A 20,151-nucleotide genomic window follows, 5' to 3' on the forward strand; every position below is an offset into this window, starting at 1 on the left:
AATTGACTCAGACTACCTGCCCACTGACTAAACGCTGCTTTCGCTCCATTACTTGTGGCCATACGTCCTTACATGCTGGATATCAATTTAGAGAAGGCTGGAAGGGGAAGATGACAGATGCAGGTAGAGTGTCCACTGGTACCTCGCCAACAACTAGGTATCATCTACTCTGCTTTAAAACAATCTGATTAGTTCACACAAACAAAGTCAGAACCATAAACGCTTCCACACTTCAGGAACAAATTGCAGAGTACATTTCTGTAACAGCAAACTAATTCATTTATATTGATCATTCTCCTAACCGCTCAGCTCTTCCACTAATACAGCACAGCAGAGGCCCACTGATTTTAACTGTTATAGTCTTCAAAATATGCAGACAAAAAAAAATCTATTGCAGTAAAACTGAGTAAATGAGGTAACTCAGAGAGTCTGGCCAAGGGGCAAATAACTACTGTACTTCTGCCCAGTGTGTACAAAAAGAAAACGATCTGACTGTAGACAAGGAAGAATGCTCAATCACCATTTCGAATCCATGGGAAAATTGGCCTTGCAAAATGGCATTAAGCCATCAAGAGTATTCACTAAATGTGTTTACCAAGATGTAAAAATGTGTCCATGTGGCTGTGTGCCTGTATAGTGGATATGAAGATATTTTTACCACTTGAAGCTCTGCTGTCTCTCGTGTACTAATGACTAGCTGATACTGTGACACTGCAAGACAAAGCCAAGTGACTCATGAAGCCAATTACAGACAAGTATGCTCAGTGCTCTCTTTCATCAGGACTAAAGTGCATCTTCACTGAAAGGTCAAAACTGGCAAATTGGAGTCTTGGTGTCAGTATACGGACTTAAGAAGAGAACCAGGGCACGGACGAAAATATGAGACAAGGAATCAGGAAATTCTTCCGTGTGTTAAGTATTGTTTTGACTATGTTTGATTTGAAATGGGCAACAGGGGGTTGACACATGAATTGCGATGCTGTATGTGTTAATTGGTAAGGTCTGGGGATTACAATTCAGACTGAGTAATGTAGCACTATTAATTCATTTGAACCAGACATATTTCACAGGGGGGAGATGCTTCCCTACCTGTAAGCTATGATTCATGCAATTTTACTAATAATTTCACAGCTATATAAATGACTATGCAGCATAACATAAAGGCGATGCATGATGCATACTAGTAATTCATGAATGAAATGGCACTATATTTAAACTGTGTGGCATGGTGGTGTTGTGTGACTGGAGCTACTCACCGCAGGGTCCCTTGTGTTGAATGTTGATGACCTTCTGTAGGGCACAACCCATCGCTCGCAACTCACATGGGCTGCCATAGCTGTGGCCATCAGATCCGCATACGGGGTCGGACGTCTGCGGGCAGGCCTCGGGGCACTCGCACACCGGCTCATTGTTCTTAACCACGCATGTTGCTCCATGTTCGCATTCCTTTTCCAAGCAGGGACTCGGTACGTTGAGATCTAAGGGCCACCCACCCAAGAGATAGAGAGAAAAGTTAGAAGGAGGAGGCCGTACAGTGTAGCAGGAAGGAGGAATGTATAGAGGTTGGAGCAAGGTCTGGGGCTGGAAAGGGCATAGGTGATAGGGGGGTTAGAATATAGCTACACGGGAGAACTGCTGGTTTTTGTGTTAGAAAGGGTTTGGGGAGGGAAAAAAAGGTATGATGGAATATGCAGTACAACCCTACTCCTGTGACACCTCTGCTTACTCAGCTTCCTATACCATTTCCTTGCCTCTGTGCCTATCCTGATGTATCCTGAATCTTTGAAGAGTCCACCGAATCCGGTGGCATGAGGACAGCGGATGAAAACATTGCCCTGTAGCACAATAGAGATGAAACGGCCCACGAACAATGGTTGCACAACCGTTTTTTTCTTCCCAGGCAAGTAAATGCTCGGATTAATTGACGTTCCCACTGTGTCTCTTCAAAGGCTGCCATTTGCATCTCAGTGAGAGCCACCGCTTCAGCCAAAGCTGGTTGAACTGACATGGAGGAGCAAGAAAAGGACAAGTAAAAGGGATCGAGTGAGCGGAATAGGGAGGGAGAGAGAGAGAGAGAGAGAGAGTGAGAGAGAGAGAATGTAGAAAAAAGAAAGAGATACAAAAAGGAAAAAGGTGAAGAGAAGAAAGAGTCCTCTGCTTAATAATTCAAAAAAGGCAAGCTCCTGGGCAGAGGCAGATATGAAATGTGAACATCAGAGAGAGGTGTCTGCTTCAGCCTTCCCTTCTTATGCACTAACTCCAGCATGACTTCATTAAAATGAGGACTGGATTTTGCACCTACGATTCTCGGCAGCGGCAGATGGTTGTAGGCTGGGCTGATCAGGAGAAACCTGAGAAAATGGCGTGGACAATGCTTTGATCGCAGCCTCACATCCTGACTCAATCCATTCTTTGTCGCTTTATGTGTCAGTGAAAATATTACATGGCAATGTGTATACGGGTCCAGGGTGCCAGAGTGTGAGTCCGTGGGCTCAGCTTAATGGTTGTAGACTGAGACCTTAAGGTGGGATACACTTATCAAAGTGATTTCACACCCAAAGTGCAACAAAACTTCTTCCTTCTCCACTAATGTATCGTTGGTTTTGGGTAAGGTAGATGTGCTGTCATGGAAACTGCCACTTGTAATGACACCACCCATGGATCTATCATTACTGTGACCATTATGGGATTAGATGGCAACGTGGAGGGGTGGGGGTTGGGGGGGTTACTTGGCATGCTTGGAGGAACATGATTCATCTATCAGCTCAGAGACATTCAACAGAGCCTCAACCCATAGCAGGGGTGAATTATCAACTGATAACACAGCTGGGGCAATTAGCTTGATTCAGACTGATTAAGGCGATGGGAGGCATTGGTGACACTACGATCAACAAATCTAAACATCTTGAGAGCAAATAAAAAAACAAAAAGTAGAAGGGATATTAGTTATATTACTGTCCATTGATGCCTACTGCTTTTCCACTAAGCTGTGACTATAACTGGAGAAATCTTTCCGGATGTCCCATTTCTGCAAGTGTGTGTTTCAGATTAGAAGGTGGAACACCGCTATTGATTTCTGTGTTTTGGTGCCAAGCTGCTGCTTCAAAAGAGCTTGGAGGTGCCTCATAAATACGTAAGCCGCTCAGTGCTGCTTAATTTGGTGCCGCTTCTAAAACAATTGATTCCCCGTGATCTCATTTCAACGCCTTGCTTGTGTCTGCAAGTGTGAATGTTTATGAGTGTTTATGGGTGTGTGTGTGTGTGTGTGTGTGTGTGTGTGTGTGTGTTACAGCTGTAAGCTTGTGATCCCAGCTTAACAGTACAACCTTGGCCTTCATAAAAGTTCACCGGCCCACTTCCCAAGGACAGGCTCCTAAAACACAACTGCAGCTTCTGATAACGCCTTTGTCTCCCATTCTCTTTGTTTCAAACTTAGGAAAAAGATTAAAGAATTTCCCTCCAAAACTAATTCTTTTTTTTTTTTTTTTTATCATCCTCTACCTCTAGGGGGACAAATTCTGCCAGATTGATTAACTAGGGACTGTGTAAAAAAAGGGAGACAAATCTTCCCAAGTGTAAAAATCTTATAACCCAGTTAAAAACTGAAGCTATCTCTTTCCTTTCTCTTGGATGCAGGCAGACGCTTTGAAATGGCAGCCTGTCACAACCGAGGCCGGTGGGATGGTGTTCACAAGGTTTTTCCAGTTCACTTCCTCTCTCTGGTCCTCTACCAAACACTTAAATCCATCTCTTCATGCATGTATCAGTGTTTCTGTCAGGCACGTCCAGAATAAACCAAAGTTGCTGGGTTTAAACTGAGCTATTTATATGTGAAAATGAGCTTGACAGTTGAGCGGGAACATCTGTAGTGCCAACACATGGCGCAGCAGCCAAGGCGGTGTTTCTGTGGTTGAGCAGGTGCAGCATGCTGTTTGCTGTGGCGGCAGGGTAACGTCAGGGAAAACAGTAGCGAGGTGGAAAAAAGGAACAGGAACCATTTTTTCTCTAATCACAGATTCTGCTCAACTGGCGTGCACTCTGCTCCGTTTCTGTACTACCACACCGGTTGAGAGAATTCTACATTCTGGGTGTCACTTCAGTCTGTATCCTCCCCTGCCAGCCACTGTGTAACTTTTCTATTTTAATTAGCGTGGTATTTTAATGGCGTGGCCCCACTTCAGGGCTCGAAAGAGGATTACTTCAGGTTAGGCCGTGGTGTCAACTCGCCGCAGCTGAGCTACATCGAATATTAAGAGAACATATTTCCCTTATGTCCTGACACCTGCTGAAGTATTATTGCTTGCCACTTAGTGGTGTTATCTGATAGATAAAGTGGCAAGTACGCTACGGTGTAACGTCTGAAGCTTAACAGCCCCTCATATGCTGGCACGATGGCACGGCAAGCTGTGGCAGGACTCTGCTGTAACCGTGTGGCTGCTGCAGAGAGCAGCCGTACACCGTTAGCCCCCCGTAACATGTCGGTAAAACGCTGGGAGATTATTTTGGCGAGCGTTTCCTCCCATCTCCACTCAGCTCATACATATGTTAATTGGACTTTTCCCCCTTGGGTCTGTGTGCAATTCCAAATCACTCCCTGTATTATGCAGGGCAGTGAATCAGTGTAATCCAGGTGATGCTCACAGTAGCCAACTGGCAGGGAGAATCACCTACAACTGCAGCCCATTACAACACAGGACTCCAATGGGGCACAGGCAATCTACAGCAAACTCCGCCTTCGGTGTTTCTTCACCTGCAGGGCTTTGATCCAACTCCCTCTACCTCACTCACATTAAAAACATTTATGTATCATATTAGTCGAGGGAAAGGGAGGTGCAGAGAAAAAGGCTATATTAGCATACCGCAAAAGGCATACCCGCGGGCTGTGTCTGTCTAGCACTGAATACGTATCACAGGCAGGAGGTAAGTCGAAACCTCTTTGTGCATTTACAACTAAGAACGTGCTGCTCTTCAAAATGGAGACACACAAAAGCAGCATGTGGGGAAGAAGAAAGACAAACTAGGAGCCCTGATCTTGTGACATGTATCTATCACAGGTGAGATGTAAACACTTTCTGTCAAATCCAAACAGCTGATGTTTTTCGCCGTTAGGGTGCGCATGCCACAGGAAGTTTAAAAAATGATCTCGAAGTTCCCTCAGAAGACACACAACATAAAATGGAACAGCATGGCATCTCTAATGAAGTCGGGAGCTGCAGCACAAGAACGGGCTCAGACGAAACAATAATTAAAATAAAAGGCAGAAATTGGATGGAACCACATGACTGATCATGGTCCAGTAACACGCAATAACACCCACTACGCCTCAAGCCGCTTCTGACACCTTGTTGACCCACATTTTACTGCAATTTCTGCTCAATGACAGCCTGCGGGCCGCTGTAAGTGGACCGGCGGTCCCTAGCTGCTGTCAATCTGGCTCCCACGGTACATCCTCTAATTAACTTGATTAGGAATAACAGCACTGGTGATCTCAGGCTGACTTCCACATACTCCAAACTCCACATCTGTTTCTGAGTCCAATCACAAACGCGCAGAGGGAGATGCTCATCAAATAAACATGCAAATGATAAAATATTCTGCACCGAGTCTTGACACCTAAGGTGACAGATTTTTCTTCCCTGCTTTGCAGAGCTCTTTGTCAATGACAATGTGTCTTCCGCTGACTGATTTCGTGTTAACCTCCAGAGGCGACAGGCAACAAATTTCAAGCAACTCACATGAGGTTTTCGGCACTTGTAATGGTGAACTCACACGCACACTCGGCTGTTTACACATGACATCACAAAAAAGCTGTGACTAAAGAATTTATGTCTGCCTAACTAGCTCTTTCATTTGTTCACTTGTAGTTTGGGTGCCAGCATGTTCCTAAGTTTTAGTGATTTTACTGAATTCTTTGTCTATACACTAAGAGAAACCTGGGCTGCTGCTTGTATTTCTATTTAAGGAATAGTCTAACAACCAATTCAGGAACCCCTCTCTGCTTCTTGTTCTGCTAAAACCAGACATGAGGCCGGCACATCAACAGGCTCCTGAGAGTTGTGGTGAGCCACTTCATACGCCCGTACCCTCTAGCACTGATTCAAAGCACGACTGAATAAGTACTAAACATTCTTGACTTAAAGGAGCAGTGGAGAAAAGCCGGCGGGCAGGAAGTAAGCACTGACACAACTCGGGCCAACACAGAAAGAAGAAAGACAAGTTTTAATTATGCATTTTGTTTGTAAAATTAATTAATTGTAGTCACAGGCTGCTTCTCTGATATTAATGTGCTTTTTTTATTGGCAAATTAAAAAGCAAAACCATTTTGCTTTAAAAATGCCCCTCGGTGGAAGTTTATTTTAAGACCATTCCTGTTCTTGAGCCTTATCATGATGATGTATAGTTTTTCATTAGATTTTATATTTTGGCTTGAAGGATTCCCGAGATGCTTCCAGAACTAGTTGACGAGTTGAATTTGTAGTTATTCCCTTTATTTATTTATGCTTTTATGCTGCATAACTGTTATCAATGTTGCAATTTAATTTCATAAAAGCTGTCCAGTTTTTGTGGATCTCAAAAAGAAGAAAAAAACAAGCATGAAAGAAAACATAAAAGCCTTTGAAAGCCTCAGGGCTCTGAAGCCCCACCAGTGTTTGGTCCTCTAAATATAGTTGAACAATTACGACTACACTTCTGCTGCAACAGCCCCAGATCCAGGCGCACTTCCTTGTTTAGTTTGCGCTGGTACCCTGCTGTGTGGACATCATATGGTAAAGAGAAAGAGAAAAAAAAAACAGGATTTCTGTGCTTCAGCCTAAAAATATTCTCATGTCGCACACCGTGAAACGTCTAATCTCCACCATCTGTATTGATTTGCGATCATTTATAAATTAGCCAAACAGCTCAATCAAATCTTTTTCTGCAGGACACGGCACATATTTCCTCACAGTTTAATCAGCCACTGAATGAAGGAAGGTTCTATTGCGGCGTGGCGCTGAGAAGATGTTTTAATCTAGGCTTTAGGGGTGTGTGTATTTAGACGGCACAGTGGTGAGGATAAGGTCAAGAGTAAATAATAAAGTAATGACCCTTTTTTAACAGAGCATGCGTAAGCAGCTGTGTCATCCCATTTACTTGTCTGGTGATGACAAGCACCTTCTCTTCTTTTCTTTCTCCAGTGTCAGAGTTCTCTTGTATTCATCTCCAGATCCAAGGCTACAGACCTATTCACCGTCCTTCACAGCAGCCTGCTCTGATTCACTTCCAGCAAATCCTTACATGTTCCTAGACATCGAAGAATTGTGACTCCGCCAGGACACGAGTTAATCAGCTAAACGCCACGCGACGTCTCTATCTCTAAATTGAAGGGCTCTAGATATCAATCAGAGCCTTTTCTGCCGCAGACAGCAGTCAGGACATTTGAGACATGTGGGTTTCTTTGCATGCCGATCCTTTAGGGAGGGGTTGACATTAGGGGCTGTCACCCACATGAGAGGAGATTTACGACTGTGTCAGAACGGGAGAATTTCATCCGCTTGACAGCTGGCAGAGCGATCGATCACCCCGCCCCGTGCACCACTCAGCCAATGAAACGAGAAAAGAGATCATTATTTATCAAATCATTTCATATATCAAAGTCTGCCTTTTCAGAGATGGGAAACTTTGAAGTCTTTACACAGTGTACGTGAGCATGTGACACCGTGACACAGGGGTCATTGTTTGGTTTTCTTTTGACTGTTCTCTTTTTGACTGCCAGCCACGTCAGGACAACGACGGAGCACAATGGAAGAGTGCGCCTCACACCATAAACATCCTGTACGTATGTGTGTTCTGTCACACGATCAGCGCAGGCTATTGATTGACTTTCGACAAGCTACTCTTTCTGGAAGACAGAAAATCAAAACGCACTCTCTCTCTCTCTCTCTCTCTCACACACACACACACACACACACTCACAAAGACACTGACACGCTCAAATTGCATGCATCAGTAGGATGAAATTTTTTCTTGTGTTACGAAGAAAGTCAAAAAATAAGGAAGGAAAAAAAAAGAAACAGAAAGAAACAGACGCATGAACACAAACGCACACACTCACAGACACACACACACTCCGTGCATGTATATCATCAGTCTGACTAAACCAACAGTCTCAGTGGGCACCTACGCTCGCCTCTTTTGATGTTTAATTAAAACTGTATCGGGGGGGCGGTGGCGTTCGTGGCGCTCTGTTTTGAAAAATATGCAAATGTCAATAAAAATGCATTAAAGAAACATACTACCAGTCGCTGACGGCTGCAATCTGCGTTCCAAGGGAGGAAGGATGAAGAGAGAGAGAGAAAAAATGAAATAACTAAACAAATGAGGAATGGGGTGGTGGCGGCGGTAGGACTGAGACGCCATTTGCCAGAAATAATGAAACACAGCAAAACATATAAGCGCTCTCACTACCAAATAATGCAAATGAGCTCTGGTTTCTTCTAACGCTGCCGACTGGAGATAACTTCAACGTTCAGCTTCGCCCCAGTGCCTGGAGGACGGAATGATCTCTCTGCCTTTATCGGCCTCTGTTGTGACAACAATAAAAGTGTGGACAGCAACTCTGAGCAGAATTACACAGCGCGTGTGTTTGGTGGACTTCCCGTTTGAGGTAGATTGAGCAGATTACTCCAGCTTTATCATGCATGCTGAGCTATCAGCGTTATAAACTGAAGGAGCAAAAACGCTTCCAACTCTGGAGATCAACATAAGACGAGGCCTTCAAATGAACCTTAAAAAATGATCAGGGAGGAACTTGCCTCACTTTAAGCACCTAGTTTGGGACTTCATTAAAAAAGCTATTACTAATTCAGGTGAATTGACCCTTTAAGCCAACACAGAAATAATCTAGACAGAGTGTGCTGACTGCAAAACCGGTCTTGAACATTTTATGCCTTCAGCTGAAATTGTGCCAAACTGCCTCCACATTGTTACAACTACTCTAGTGTGTGAAGCTTAAAGTTGGTTCACCAAGCTCTGAGGCTAACAAATCTCTCACTGAATCTTTTATTTCTTCTTATTCTTTTTTTATTAGCAAGGGCAATTTAGCTTTCATTCAACAGGCAGGGTTCTTCTTTTCACCCAGCACAATGTTGACGTTGGTCAGGTCGGCACTGGATTATATTCAATTATGCCTTTCTTTTTCAAGTTCTAGGGCTGGCGTTTTTTTAAATTAATTTTTACAACATCTGTGGCTACTATGAGCTTAATAAGCGATCTATAAGTGCTAGTAAACTGTTAAAATAAGTCTACAACAGAACAATTGTGGATAAAGGCTGCATGCCCTTGACTCTCATCCCCCACCCTGCACTCAACAACTTTACATTCTGTATTGCTACATAAAAGACTCACTCATGCTTTGTCAAATGTGGGTAATTTGAACAAATTCACAAATTACCCAGTCTTTGATCCATTAGCTGCATAGTCATTAACTCTCCACTAGTCCTGGCAGGGTACACAGGTCTCCAGTCTATCACAGGGCTAACACACAGAGAGACAGACAGCCGTTCACACTCACACCTACGGCCAATTTAGAATCACCAATGAACCTAACGAGCACGTCTTTGGAGGGTGGGAGGATTCATGTGCACCCTGAGAAAATCCACGCAGCCACAATTCAGGACCAGAACCTTCTTGCTCTGAGGTGATAGAGCAACAGTGCGCCATCCAAAAAACAAGTGACACAAATAGAGCTGGACCAGCGCAACGATGTGCGACGATGGAATACACGCAGCATCCCACTATTACGGCAGCTATTGCTGCCAGGTATATTGAAAATGACCAAAAAAAAAAAAAGGCAGAAAAATGTGGCCCAGCAGGATGCACATTGTGTACAAAAAAAGGTGTAAAGTTAGTAGTAACGCACCAAAAGATTAATCAACTACTCAGAAAACAACTACCAGATTAATCATAGCAGCCCCAGATACAATTTTAGAAGCTATGGTCTGTTAAATATATAATGATACCCAAGTGAAAATAAGTTGTAACATTTCATTATTACAGCTTATGACATTTTTCAGGTTGTAGCTATAAGTTCCTATATATTTTGCGAACAATGGCTAGGGCACCTCACCTTTAATGTGCTGAAAGATGGTTTAGTTATTTTGACCGCTCAGTAGTTAGGGGCAAAGCTAAAAGGGCTGGATACAGGGGATTCAAAAGGTTTCAACAAGTGAACTCCAACCCTAGTGCAGTATTTATGCTCACAAATGGTAAGAAAGTGAGTCTCTCACATTGATTGAGCAGTTGCAAGCTTTTATGAGATAGTCCTGATGATGGGGAGAGGGATTGTTCGGGAAGCGGTGAGGTGAGGAACTGCCGTGCACTACAGCATGCAGTAAGAGGAGAGTCAGAGGTCTGCAGCGGTTAGGGACAGGAAAAGCTTTTGCTTTTTTTGTTAGACAGGAAATAAAACACAGAGAGCAGGAAGAGAGGGAGACTTCTCCAACCTCACGCATCACATCTTTGCGGGAGGGTGAACAGAAGGAAAAGACATTAATGACACAAAGAGACACATATAGACAGAAGGAGTGAGAGGAAAAAGACAGCGGTACAAGACCCCTCCTGTTAGGTCCACACGGAGACAGGGGGAGGGCTTCACCCCTCAGAATCCGCTTGATGAGGTCGCCCACGGGGTGACCCCACTTTCCACCTGCAGCCAGACAGCTGGGAAGACGGCCACATGGACATAGACTGACAGACAGACTGACTGACGCACTGAAATAAGAAAGAATAGCTTTTTATACAAGAAGAGCACACAGGACAAAAAGACAAAGACAAGAGGAGAAAAAAACGACAAAAGCCACTGAGGTGGAAGACTGGCACGAGTCAAGGAGTAGAAGACACGGAGAGGATGAATGAAACATGAAGGTGGCGTTTCGTTTTGGTCGCGTGACTGAGATGGAGGGGTGAAGCGTGACGTGGTGAGGAGATGGATGGGAGGTGAACGTGTGAAGTGAAGGCACGGTTTTTATGAAGAAGGCAAACATGTTCTGTCTAAACCACCCCACCCCCAACCCTCTCAGAAAGCAGAAGGCATCACTCAACCATTTCAGACATCGCGTTTAAAATACATACAGTTAGCCTGAAAGGAAAAAACACTGAATTAAAAATAAGCAGTGAAAGACATAGAACAAGAGAGGGACTCAGCATTAACCCTTGAAAAGAGTGAATAGCAGCCCCCCTCTTTCCCATTCTCCAGCTCCACTCACCACAGGGCCCTGGGTGCCTGATGGGGATGAGGGCCTTGCTCAGACACTCTGCTTTGCGTCGCATACAGTCGTTGGCGTAGGTTTGACCGTCCTTGCCGCACACGGGCTTGTAGATGCCGCCGCACTCGATGGGATCACAGGAGCAGTGGGCATTCAGCTGTTCCACCAGACACACAGCATTGAAGAGACACTCATCTTTGCACTCAACTGCAAGGAAAAAAAAAACGAATCAGGCTTCAGACTCAGAGACAGCCTAACCTTAACCCGAACCTACTGATCCAACCTTTCACTGACCCCTCACTCTTTCACTGTCACCCATCTGCACAGACACTGATTAGCGTTTTTAGTGATGTTTCCGAGAGCCGGCATGACAGACTGATCGCTACTAGAGGAAAGGAGAAGTACTAGCAAAGCGTGAAAAAACAAACAAAAAAAAAAGCACGCAACATTTCCAGCAAGAAAAAGTGTTTGTTCCTGCTGTGTGACACTGCTGGTCCAACCATGAGGAAATAAATCAATTTTCCTCCAAACAGTAATTACATGTTAGAGTGGACTGATGTCACCAGCAGTGCGTGTAAAAGCTTTTCTTTCAGCAGTAAAGGTTCAGCCTTTTGAGAAAACACACAAAAGAAACACATCTAGGATTGTTAATTGGGGAATAATACAACAATTGGCCAGTCTAAGAAAAACCTGAGGGACTGATTTATTACAAATCAATTTAACTACATTTAAGTAGCAGGGGAGTAAACAGCATGATATGCACGATTAGCTGATAGACTGCAAGGTAACAGAAGAAGCAGGACTACTAGTGGAGATTTGTATGAGATTGTGGACATTTTATTCTCATTTCGCTGGTCCATTAGACCACATTGGGGAACATTTGTTACGTTTAATTAATGATGGGGAAGTTGACAACATAAATAACCAGGATTGATTGATGAAAACCATGGAAACCAGGACTTAGATGCTATTAACACCGAATAGTTTCAGTTTTGATTGGGGCGTCATTTAATTTTTATCTCAGTTCAGATAAGTGTTTGTTTTTTAACATTTCCTCTCATTTTTGTTTTTGTGTGGTTTATGTAAAAGTAATACACTTGGAAAAGTTTGCCACTAACTTTAATAATAAAAATGAATCACAAACTTTGTTTAAGGGCCAAGTTACAGTCTAAACTATTACATGTGCAACACTTTGACTCACTAAGCAGAAATCTAGTGCGGAAATTAAGGGAAAAAGGAAGAAACACTGGTGATGTGAAATGGCAAATTTTCCACTGAAGTGAGAAAATCCAATTTGAAGCAGGCCTCCGTTCTGGAGGCGCTCGCTAGACTTTGAATTTATTTCATTCCTGATCAGTGGATCAAATTTGTACAGCAATTCATTTCCTTATTCTCTTTTCTTTAAAAGCCTGTCATGCCACACTTAATTACATCGCTGCTGTATCTGGGCGAGAGGGCCACGAGGATGTGCAATGTCACGGCTACGAGTCGAAATGGCCATTTTCATTAGTTACCGATTTGTAATTTGCTTTGGGATATGATTTCATGGATCTGTGTTTCAAATTGAATCATTCTTTCATTTGAAAAAGACGGAGGGAAAAAAAGGTGAAACAGAAAAATGTTCATCCATTTGCTCATATGTTTGTGCAGATACATACTGACACTTAACACAAACACAAACTCACAACCCTACTTAGGCTGGGATTTGTGCAATTTGAAACCGTCACACTGCTCCGTCAGCCTGTCAAGCAGCGCAGACAGAGGAACCGGAGTGTGTCAAAAAAGCGTGTATCAGCCTTCACTGCTGACAGTACCAGAGGACATCCTGCAGTGATCCATTCCTTTCTTTTTCATTGTTAGGGGGTCTCAGTACATGGGTGGGGGTCTCCACACATTACTAGGCCGGCACAGCTGCGGCTTTGCAGGGACCCGCCGACAACAAAGCGGCAAAATTGGATTTTCTCTGATGGCTATCAGATGTACAGTAAAGGCTGACAGCTCTTTGTTGACTAAGGCTTAAACCCCGTGTTCTAATAGCACAGATAACAGCCCTGGAGGCTCTTATCAGGCTGGAGGAGGCCAGTGCTAGAATGGATACAGTACAGACCCCGAGACCTCGGAGTCACTTATATATGTGGCATGACTCGGATACAGCTACAGAGTTGATGTTTAATGCTGGTTCCACTGCATTTGCTGGCCAGCCATTGTTAAATGTGTGTTTGTTATGTTTGCATAACATCAGGACTTACATCATGCTTATGTGCTCTTCTTTGCGTTCAGTTAACTGATTGTTGACTATCTGATATGCTATTCTGCTTGGTATCTGTTTCAAATTCCATCTTATAATTTTTTTCTTTTTTTTTGCTTGACCCTTGATATGATGATGGAAATATAATTATAGTTTTGGACTGGCACACTGTGTTAAATACAGAAAGAGACTCTGGCCTCCCCTGCATTTAACAACAAAATTCATCAAGCAAAAATAGATACATACAATAAATTACAATCACGACACTTTTCTTAGTACTAATAGTGCGTGAACGTTAGTGTGCAGTGTTGCATCCTAGAGGTGATAGAGTGGCTGATAAGAGATCAAATCTGGGAGAGTTATGCAGCGTGAGCATATCTGGAATGGCTGCATCACAAGGACATGGCTAGAGGTGAGCTGAATGTGGCTAATAAATAATCATTTATATCAAAAGAGACAAAATAAACACGACCAAAAGGCACTTGGCTACTTTTCTTGCACCTACACGGGTAAGTACTGACAGATTTCAGTGGAATAATGATAACAGGAAGATGGTGCATCTGCAAAAGCAACCTTTTATAGAATGTTTAAGAAGAAATAAGATAATAGGGTGTAAGGTGCTCTGTTCATTTTCAGTATACTCTCAAGACCCCAAAGTTTGTACTTACCCAGCCTTCTGCATCGTCCCTCATGGACCTTCCTGAGTTTGATGCCTTTCTGTGCTGCTGTCGCCATCATGGTGCACTCGCTGGAGTAGGTCCGCCCATCACTGGCACACAGATGCTCGTTGCTTGGGGGGCACGACTCCGCCAGACCAAAGAGTTGGGGCTTGCGGGTGAGAGCCTCCACCCGACACACAATGTTCAGGCTGTTCTCATTGTCCTTGCACGGGTCTGTGGAGACACGGGCATTTGTGAACATGTACTGCAGTACGGCATGGTATCCAGTAAGACAGAAAGGCTGTTCATATTAATTAGACTCTGGGGAATTGAATCCTATAATCAAAACCATCTCTGACCATCTTTTTGTTCGCTCTGGAAAGGCGAACAACAACGTGTTGGCAAAAGAAAAAAAAAAAACAAATTAAAAATATAACAGGGTGTGATGTGCCTCGATTAAATTGCCTTACTGCTGGCACCTGTTCAACTCCCTCTGAAGAAATAGCTTTAAATAGTAGTAAACACATATAGTTGAATTATTAGAGGAGAGAAGAGAAAAGAAAAGTAGAGAATCTGCTTTCCAGATAATATCAGTGGCCCGTCGGCTCTGAGTGGGACCTTGGATGTGAAGGGGAGAGAAGGAAATAGATGAAGAGACGATCGGTTTGATTTGCTCGTTCACACCACCCTCCTTCCATGGGAGCGTAGGTCTGGCACACTCGTCCCTATCAGTTCGTGATCATAATGGAATTGGTTTGTGGATGTGTGGGACGGGGCTGTTACTCCTTCAAACAGGAGCCCAGGCTTTATCCCACTCGCCACGCTTTCAGCATGTGGGAAGACAAAGGATTTATGTAGCACCGTGACATATTAAATCACTGCCAAGCTGCAGACGAGTCATTCAAAACACACCAAGGATAAAAACCCTATCATCAGGAAAGGGGCAGAAAGGAAGACAATGCGAAATATAGAATAAGGGGAAAGGGTTTCCAGAGGCTTCTGGCAAAGAGCGAAAAGCTGGGACATAAAAAGGAACAGAGCGATTTGGCTGCAGAGGTGTTAGAGGCGGAGTGACCACTGGCCAGGCCTCGGATTGTTTTCTAGCAGCACCTTGCAAAGGGTTGCAGAGACTAACCACCGAGCAAACAGGGGTTTTATCGTAATGCATGCAGTTTCTCTGCATGACGCAGTGCCTCCCCTGCCAGCCAGACCATTATCTGAGAGAAAGACCATTACCTCCCATTAACCAAGGAGAGCAGCTTCCAGTATCCATGCTTTCTCTCGCTGAGCAAGTAGGATAATTACAAAAAGAATGGCCTGTTTGCTACAGAAGCTAGCTGTGTGGATAAATCAACTCCATTTGTCTGGCTAGGGCAAGCAACCTGAAAAAGCCAAGGCTTTAGAAGAAGCGCCTGCAGGAAGATTTAGAGGACCATCAGGGACGACTGGTTTTCTGAGTCTTGGCCCACACCGGGGAGGACGGGGCAATTCAGGTCACTTTGGCTGACTCCCGCCGGATTTATACGACCAGCCTTCTGCCTGCGGACCTAAACATCCATCTCCCATTGCCCACCGCCCCGCTCTGTCTCCTGGAGGCTTCTGCTGCTAAGAGACAGAGTTAGTGTCGACTGTTACTTCCCTCCATCTGGCTTGTCACGAGAAAAAAATAAAAACATTCAAAAGTTGAGTGCCTTGGGAGTAAACAAGTACTGCCGAATGATAACAAGGAAAAACAGACAAAAACGACAGCTCTGAAGACCTACTTAGAGAAAACAACAATTCGCACCACAGGAGTATCCGTGTGAAGCAAAGCAACCCGAATGAAAAATGCGAATGAGTGTGCCGTAAGTAAGCGGGGTACGTAAAGGAGAAGCAACAAAAGACAGAGGTAGTAAGCAGAGAAAGGACATATGAAGAGTTGTAGAGGGTTTTATTTATCAAAAAAACCTTTCCACCTGCTAAAATGTGAGGGTCTGTTTCTTTAAGATCTTTGGACTATTGGACAAAAAGTCCAAATGCTCAATTGATAAAGAACAACATAAATAATGCTAAAATAAAACAAAAACACAAGCTTACCACAGTGTCCTTGGTATTGCATGCGGATGTTCTTGTGGTTCTTGCAGGCATACTGATGCAGTTCACACTCGTTGCGGTAGTCCTTTCCATCACTGCCACACACAGTCTGCTCGGGCTTACCCTCGCAGCCAAGGGGGCACATACATTTAGCCGACAAGCCATCTGATGACTGGACACAGGTGCTGCCATAGCTGCAGATCACCTCAGTGCAGGGGTCCTTCCGGGCTGCAGGCGGGGACGGACAAGAAAAACAAGGTTTAGTCCAAAGCTGAGGGGTTCTTACAGGAAAATACATTGATCCAGCAGCAGTATGCCAGGACACTCAGCGCTCCTGTACACTGGAGTGCATCACAGATGACAGGCCACCTTATTTAGGTGGCTGTTGCGCATTTAGGAGTCAAGCATCGTTATTCTGGGTTTGACGAAGTACTCGACACCCCTGGGTAGAGATGCACAGCTATAGCTGTCTACTCGTACAAACATGTTACGTTTCATTTCTCAGAGCAGTGGGAACTGAATTAAAGGCATTCCCAACACATTCTGGATTGCTATGCATGAACATGCTTTAATCACCGTGGCTTGAAAATGACCCTTGAATATTTACCTCTACACAAATTAGATCCAGAGAGGGGAACCAAAAACGTGAGTTTGCTTCTACGATAACTGAATGAATGAATGCGAGTGACTTATTCCAGTGATGGTAGAAGGTGAAACTTTAGTTTACTTTGAGTTCCCCACTGATGGGGCTTCTAATACTCAACAAAAGGCAGCCATGAGATTATAATTGCTGTCATCTCACAGCATGATGCATATTTATGACTGTCAGAGACAAACATGCACTCCCATGAGAGAGAAGGCGAGCATCGGCAGCCCTCTCATTTCCTAAGCCCGCCACTTTTAGCATAAATATTTGCCCATGTCTGATATTATCCCCTTTTGTTAAAGCAAGCACCAATGAATTTCATTTAAAGGGGGAGTGATATATAGTGAAAGCCTTTGCTGCTCATTCTGCCTTGTTTGTTTTTTTTTTTTCCAACCCCTCCATTCATTTTGAACAAGAGACAACAGGAACATGTCTCCGAGTTGGAAACGCACGGTCTCGTTATAATGAATGTGTGCAGAGATATATTATGGATGTGTAAGGAGACAGGAGTGCTACGAGGAGTGCTCTTGATCAAAGTATATCCCACAACTCGCTTTCCTCCTCTTCATGACACATTTTTTCCCCTGCTTTCTTTTTTCTTTTTTTGATCTCTTCTGTCAAGTTCTTTTGAGGTTTGGTGTGCTACACTCGTTAATGAACACTTTTTTTTTTTTCCATTTTATATTACTGCGGCAGGAACTTTGAAACTGACTCTGCCCCTAATTCAATAGTAAAATCAAAATAAAGAACTAAATTGTACCTGTAACTGCAGGACACAGGTAGAAAATGACTTCCTGAAATCATACGTCATTGTGAGCCATTTATGATGACTTAATGGCAGCCCATGTGGAGCAGATCCCAGTTGCGACGCTCGACCTCTACTTTGTGTCTAATCATATGAACAATAAGACACTGATGACCTGTGGGATACGGCGCTGCAGTAATGACCTTGTTGTGTTTGCCGGAGCAGGTAAAAGGTCATGTTAAATCATAGCGGCGGCAATTACGCACAAGCCACGACACAATTTGCATGTGCAAAAGAGTTCATGCCTGAGCATGCCCCTCTAGGAATATCCTTCAAAACCATACTGCTTTGCTGCGCCTACTGATGGCGATGAGAGGTGTTTCCAGACAGGGAGAAGAACTATTAGTGTTTCAGTAAAATGCTGGTTGTTAAGGTGAGGGGTGCAATCACGGCTACCGAGGAGGATGAGGGAGAATCCCAGCGATGCTCCTTTGCTGTAGAGAGGAGCCCCTGTTTGCTTTGTCACAGTAAACAGCATCCTCCTCCTCGCACTTCTTGATCTCATTAAATAATAGCCCGGGCTTTGTCTCTCTCTCTTTTACTTTCCCCTGAGCAAATCTGGCATGTTGACAGGCAAAGAGGGGGGGGGGGGGGGGGGGGGGGGGGGGGGGGGGGGGGGGGGGGGGGGGGGGGGGGGGGGGGGGCGATAGCAAGGGGCGCGAGAGGCAGGTAGAATGGGGAGGGGAGGCTGGGGAGGGGGCGCTCCATTTGAATGCTAACAGGGACCGATTTGGATACGAAGCGAAGCCTCAATGCAGATAAGTGCAGATAAGCTTTCCTTCTCAAACCCAGACAGGCAGGCAAATTGGCTGCACGAATGTGATCAGTGTAACAAGCGCAAATAAAAAAAAAAAGAAAAAGGACAAAAGAGGGGGGAAAAAAAGAAAACATGCACATCATAGCACACTTGAGTTCTTGCTTATATATTCTCGTTTTTATAACGTGAAAGGTAAAAAAAAATAAAATAAAAAAAAATACAGAGAAATGGAGGAAGCAGGGAGCTGGACGTGTCAGTACAGTTGGTTGCGCTAAATTAGAATGATCCTCAGTGCCAATTAGATTAGTCTCCTTTGCTGGAGTAAAGCTCATTGAGGTTTAGACTCCACGCCTAATGAAAGACAGAGATAAAGACACAAAGTAAAACTGAAGCAAATCTGTAATTCATGATAAAGTATCCCAAAAACATGTGCGCATTCTGTTCCCCAGTTGAAAGAATAGTCCTCTATTTATGCATGTATGGTCAAATAGCTTTTTGTGGAGACTATACATTGTTTTATTTATTCATCTTATATTTTGTATTAGCTCAAATCCAGCTACTTTTATAAGGACTCATTTATGTGGGTCCATCACAACAGGAACCTGGATTTGTTTGGTTGGAAAAACACCCCTACAGTTCTCTAATGATGAGCATGCAGCATTTGAATGAACACACCTCCTTGGAATATCTACAGTCAGCAGGTTTGCTTCATTTGAATCAGAGGGCCGGTAGTGTCTGTCAGTAGGTTGAAGCTCTGTGACCAGACTACCTTGAGTGCTTAACTGGCTGCATGTGGTGTGGAAAATCCCAAATACACACCTTCACAAGTTAAGAGTAACACATGAGCATCTCCCGTAACTTGGGCTTTAACGTTGTGTAAATTAGGATTCAAATTGGGACAAAAATCGGTCTGGTTGTGCTCGCAGCTGATTAGTAATGCTTACATTGTGTGTGAGTGTGTTCAGACTGAAGGCAAAGCTAGGCAACGTGATTGCATAGGAAATCAATGCAGAATTAAGAGACAGAAATTTTTTTCCAGAAATAATGTTGCGCATTTCAGATATTTGTGACTTCAGCTCATGAATGTCCCAAGAAGAAACATTAAATGTTTGAGGGGTCTGGAGGAAAAACAATCAAGAAAAAGGGTTCACTCTACCACTTTCACAACCGCATCGGCATGACTTGCTAGATTAAAAACCTAGAACCTCTCTCCTGTCAGTCTGAGCTGTAGGTGCTTTATTTTTTAATTTTTTTTAACAGAATCGATTGAGAAGTGTAATTTTCTGTAAAATTTTTTCTATGCAAATAAAAATTCTGGTAATATCAAATGCAAAAATAGATACCTTGGAGCGTGTTGGACTGAGCGTGAATTAAAAACATTTTCCCTTTTATCTGTGCAGTCTGGCGCTGAGCTGCTGAAGTCTTGATTGCCAGTGTGTGTTTAATTACAGAAGGTCATGTCTTGAGTCTTAGTTTGACACCAGGAAAGTGAAACATGTGGAACTTTCAGCATGATGCTGAAGAGCAGGTGATTGGGGGGTGATGTCTCCCAGAAAAGTGGGGCAGAGTGGGTTTTGGAGGACGGGGATTACAGTGATCCCCTCCCCTCTCATCTCTACCCCTGGCAGTCAGCAGGCAGACAGCCAGGCAGGTGGGAGCTCTGCTGCTCTCTGATCCACTGTTTTGTGCTGCAGTTTATTAATGCTTCATTAGGGACAGG

General features: G+C 43.9%; 1 protein-coding gene across 10 annotated transcripts in view; it reads right to left on the reverse strand.

Annotated features, from left to right (window-relative positions):
• The window catches only part of agrn (agrin), a 238,124-nt gene that overhangs the window by 65,747 nt on the left and 152,226 nt on the right, over positions 1–20,151 (reverse strand). For all 10 annotated transcript variants that reach the window (XM_047599697.1, XM_047599689.1, XM_047599706.1 and 7 more), the window contains 4 exons: positions 16,227–16,451; positions 14,160–14,384; positions 11,244–11,450; positions 1,257–1,478 (listed from right to left, as the gene is read on the reverse strand). In XM_047599697.1, the coding sequence (XP_047455653.1) occupies positions 1,257–1,478; positions 11,244–11,450; positions 14,160–14,384; positions 16,227–16,451 (879 nt within the window). The remainder of the gene's footprint in view (positions 1–1,256; positions 1,479–11,243; positions 11,451–14,159; positions 14,385–16,226; positions 16,452–20,151) is intronic.

Source organism: Mugil cephalus, chromosome 1 (assembly GCF_022458985.1).
Source record: "Mugil cephalus isolate CIBA_MC_2020 chromosome 1, CIBA_Mcephalus_1.1, whole genome shotgun sequence".
Classification (NCBI taxonomy): Eukaryota; Metazoa; Chordata; class Actinopteri; order Mugiliformes; family Mugilidae; genus Mugil; species Mugil cephalus.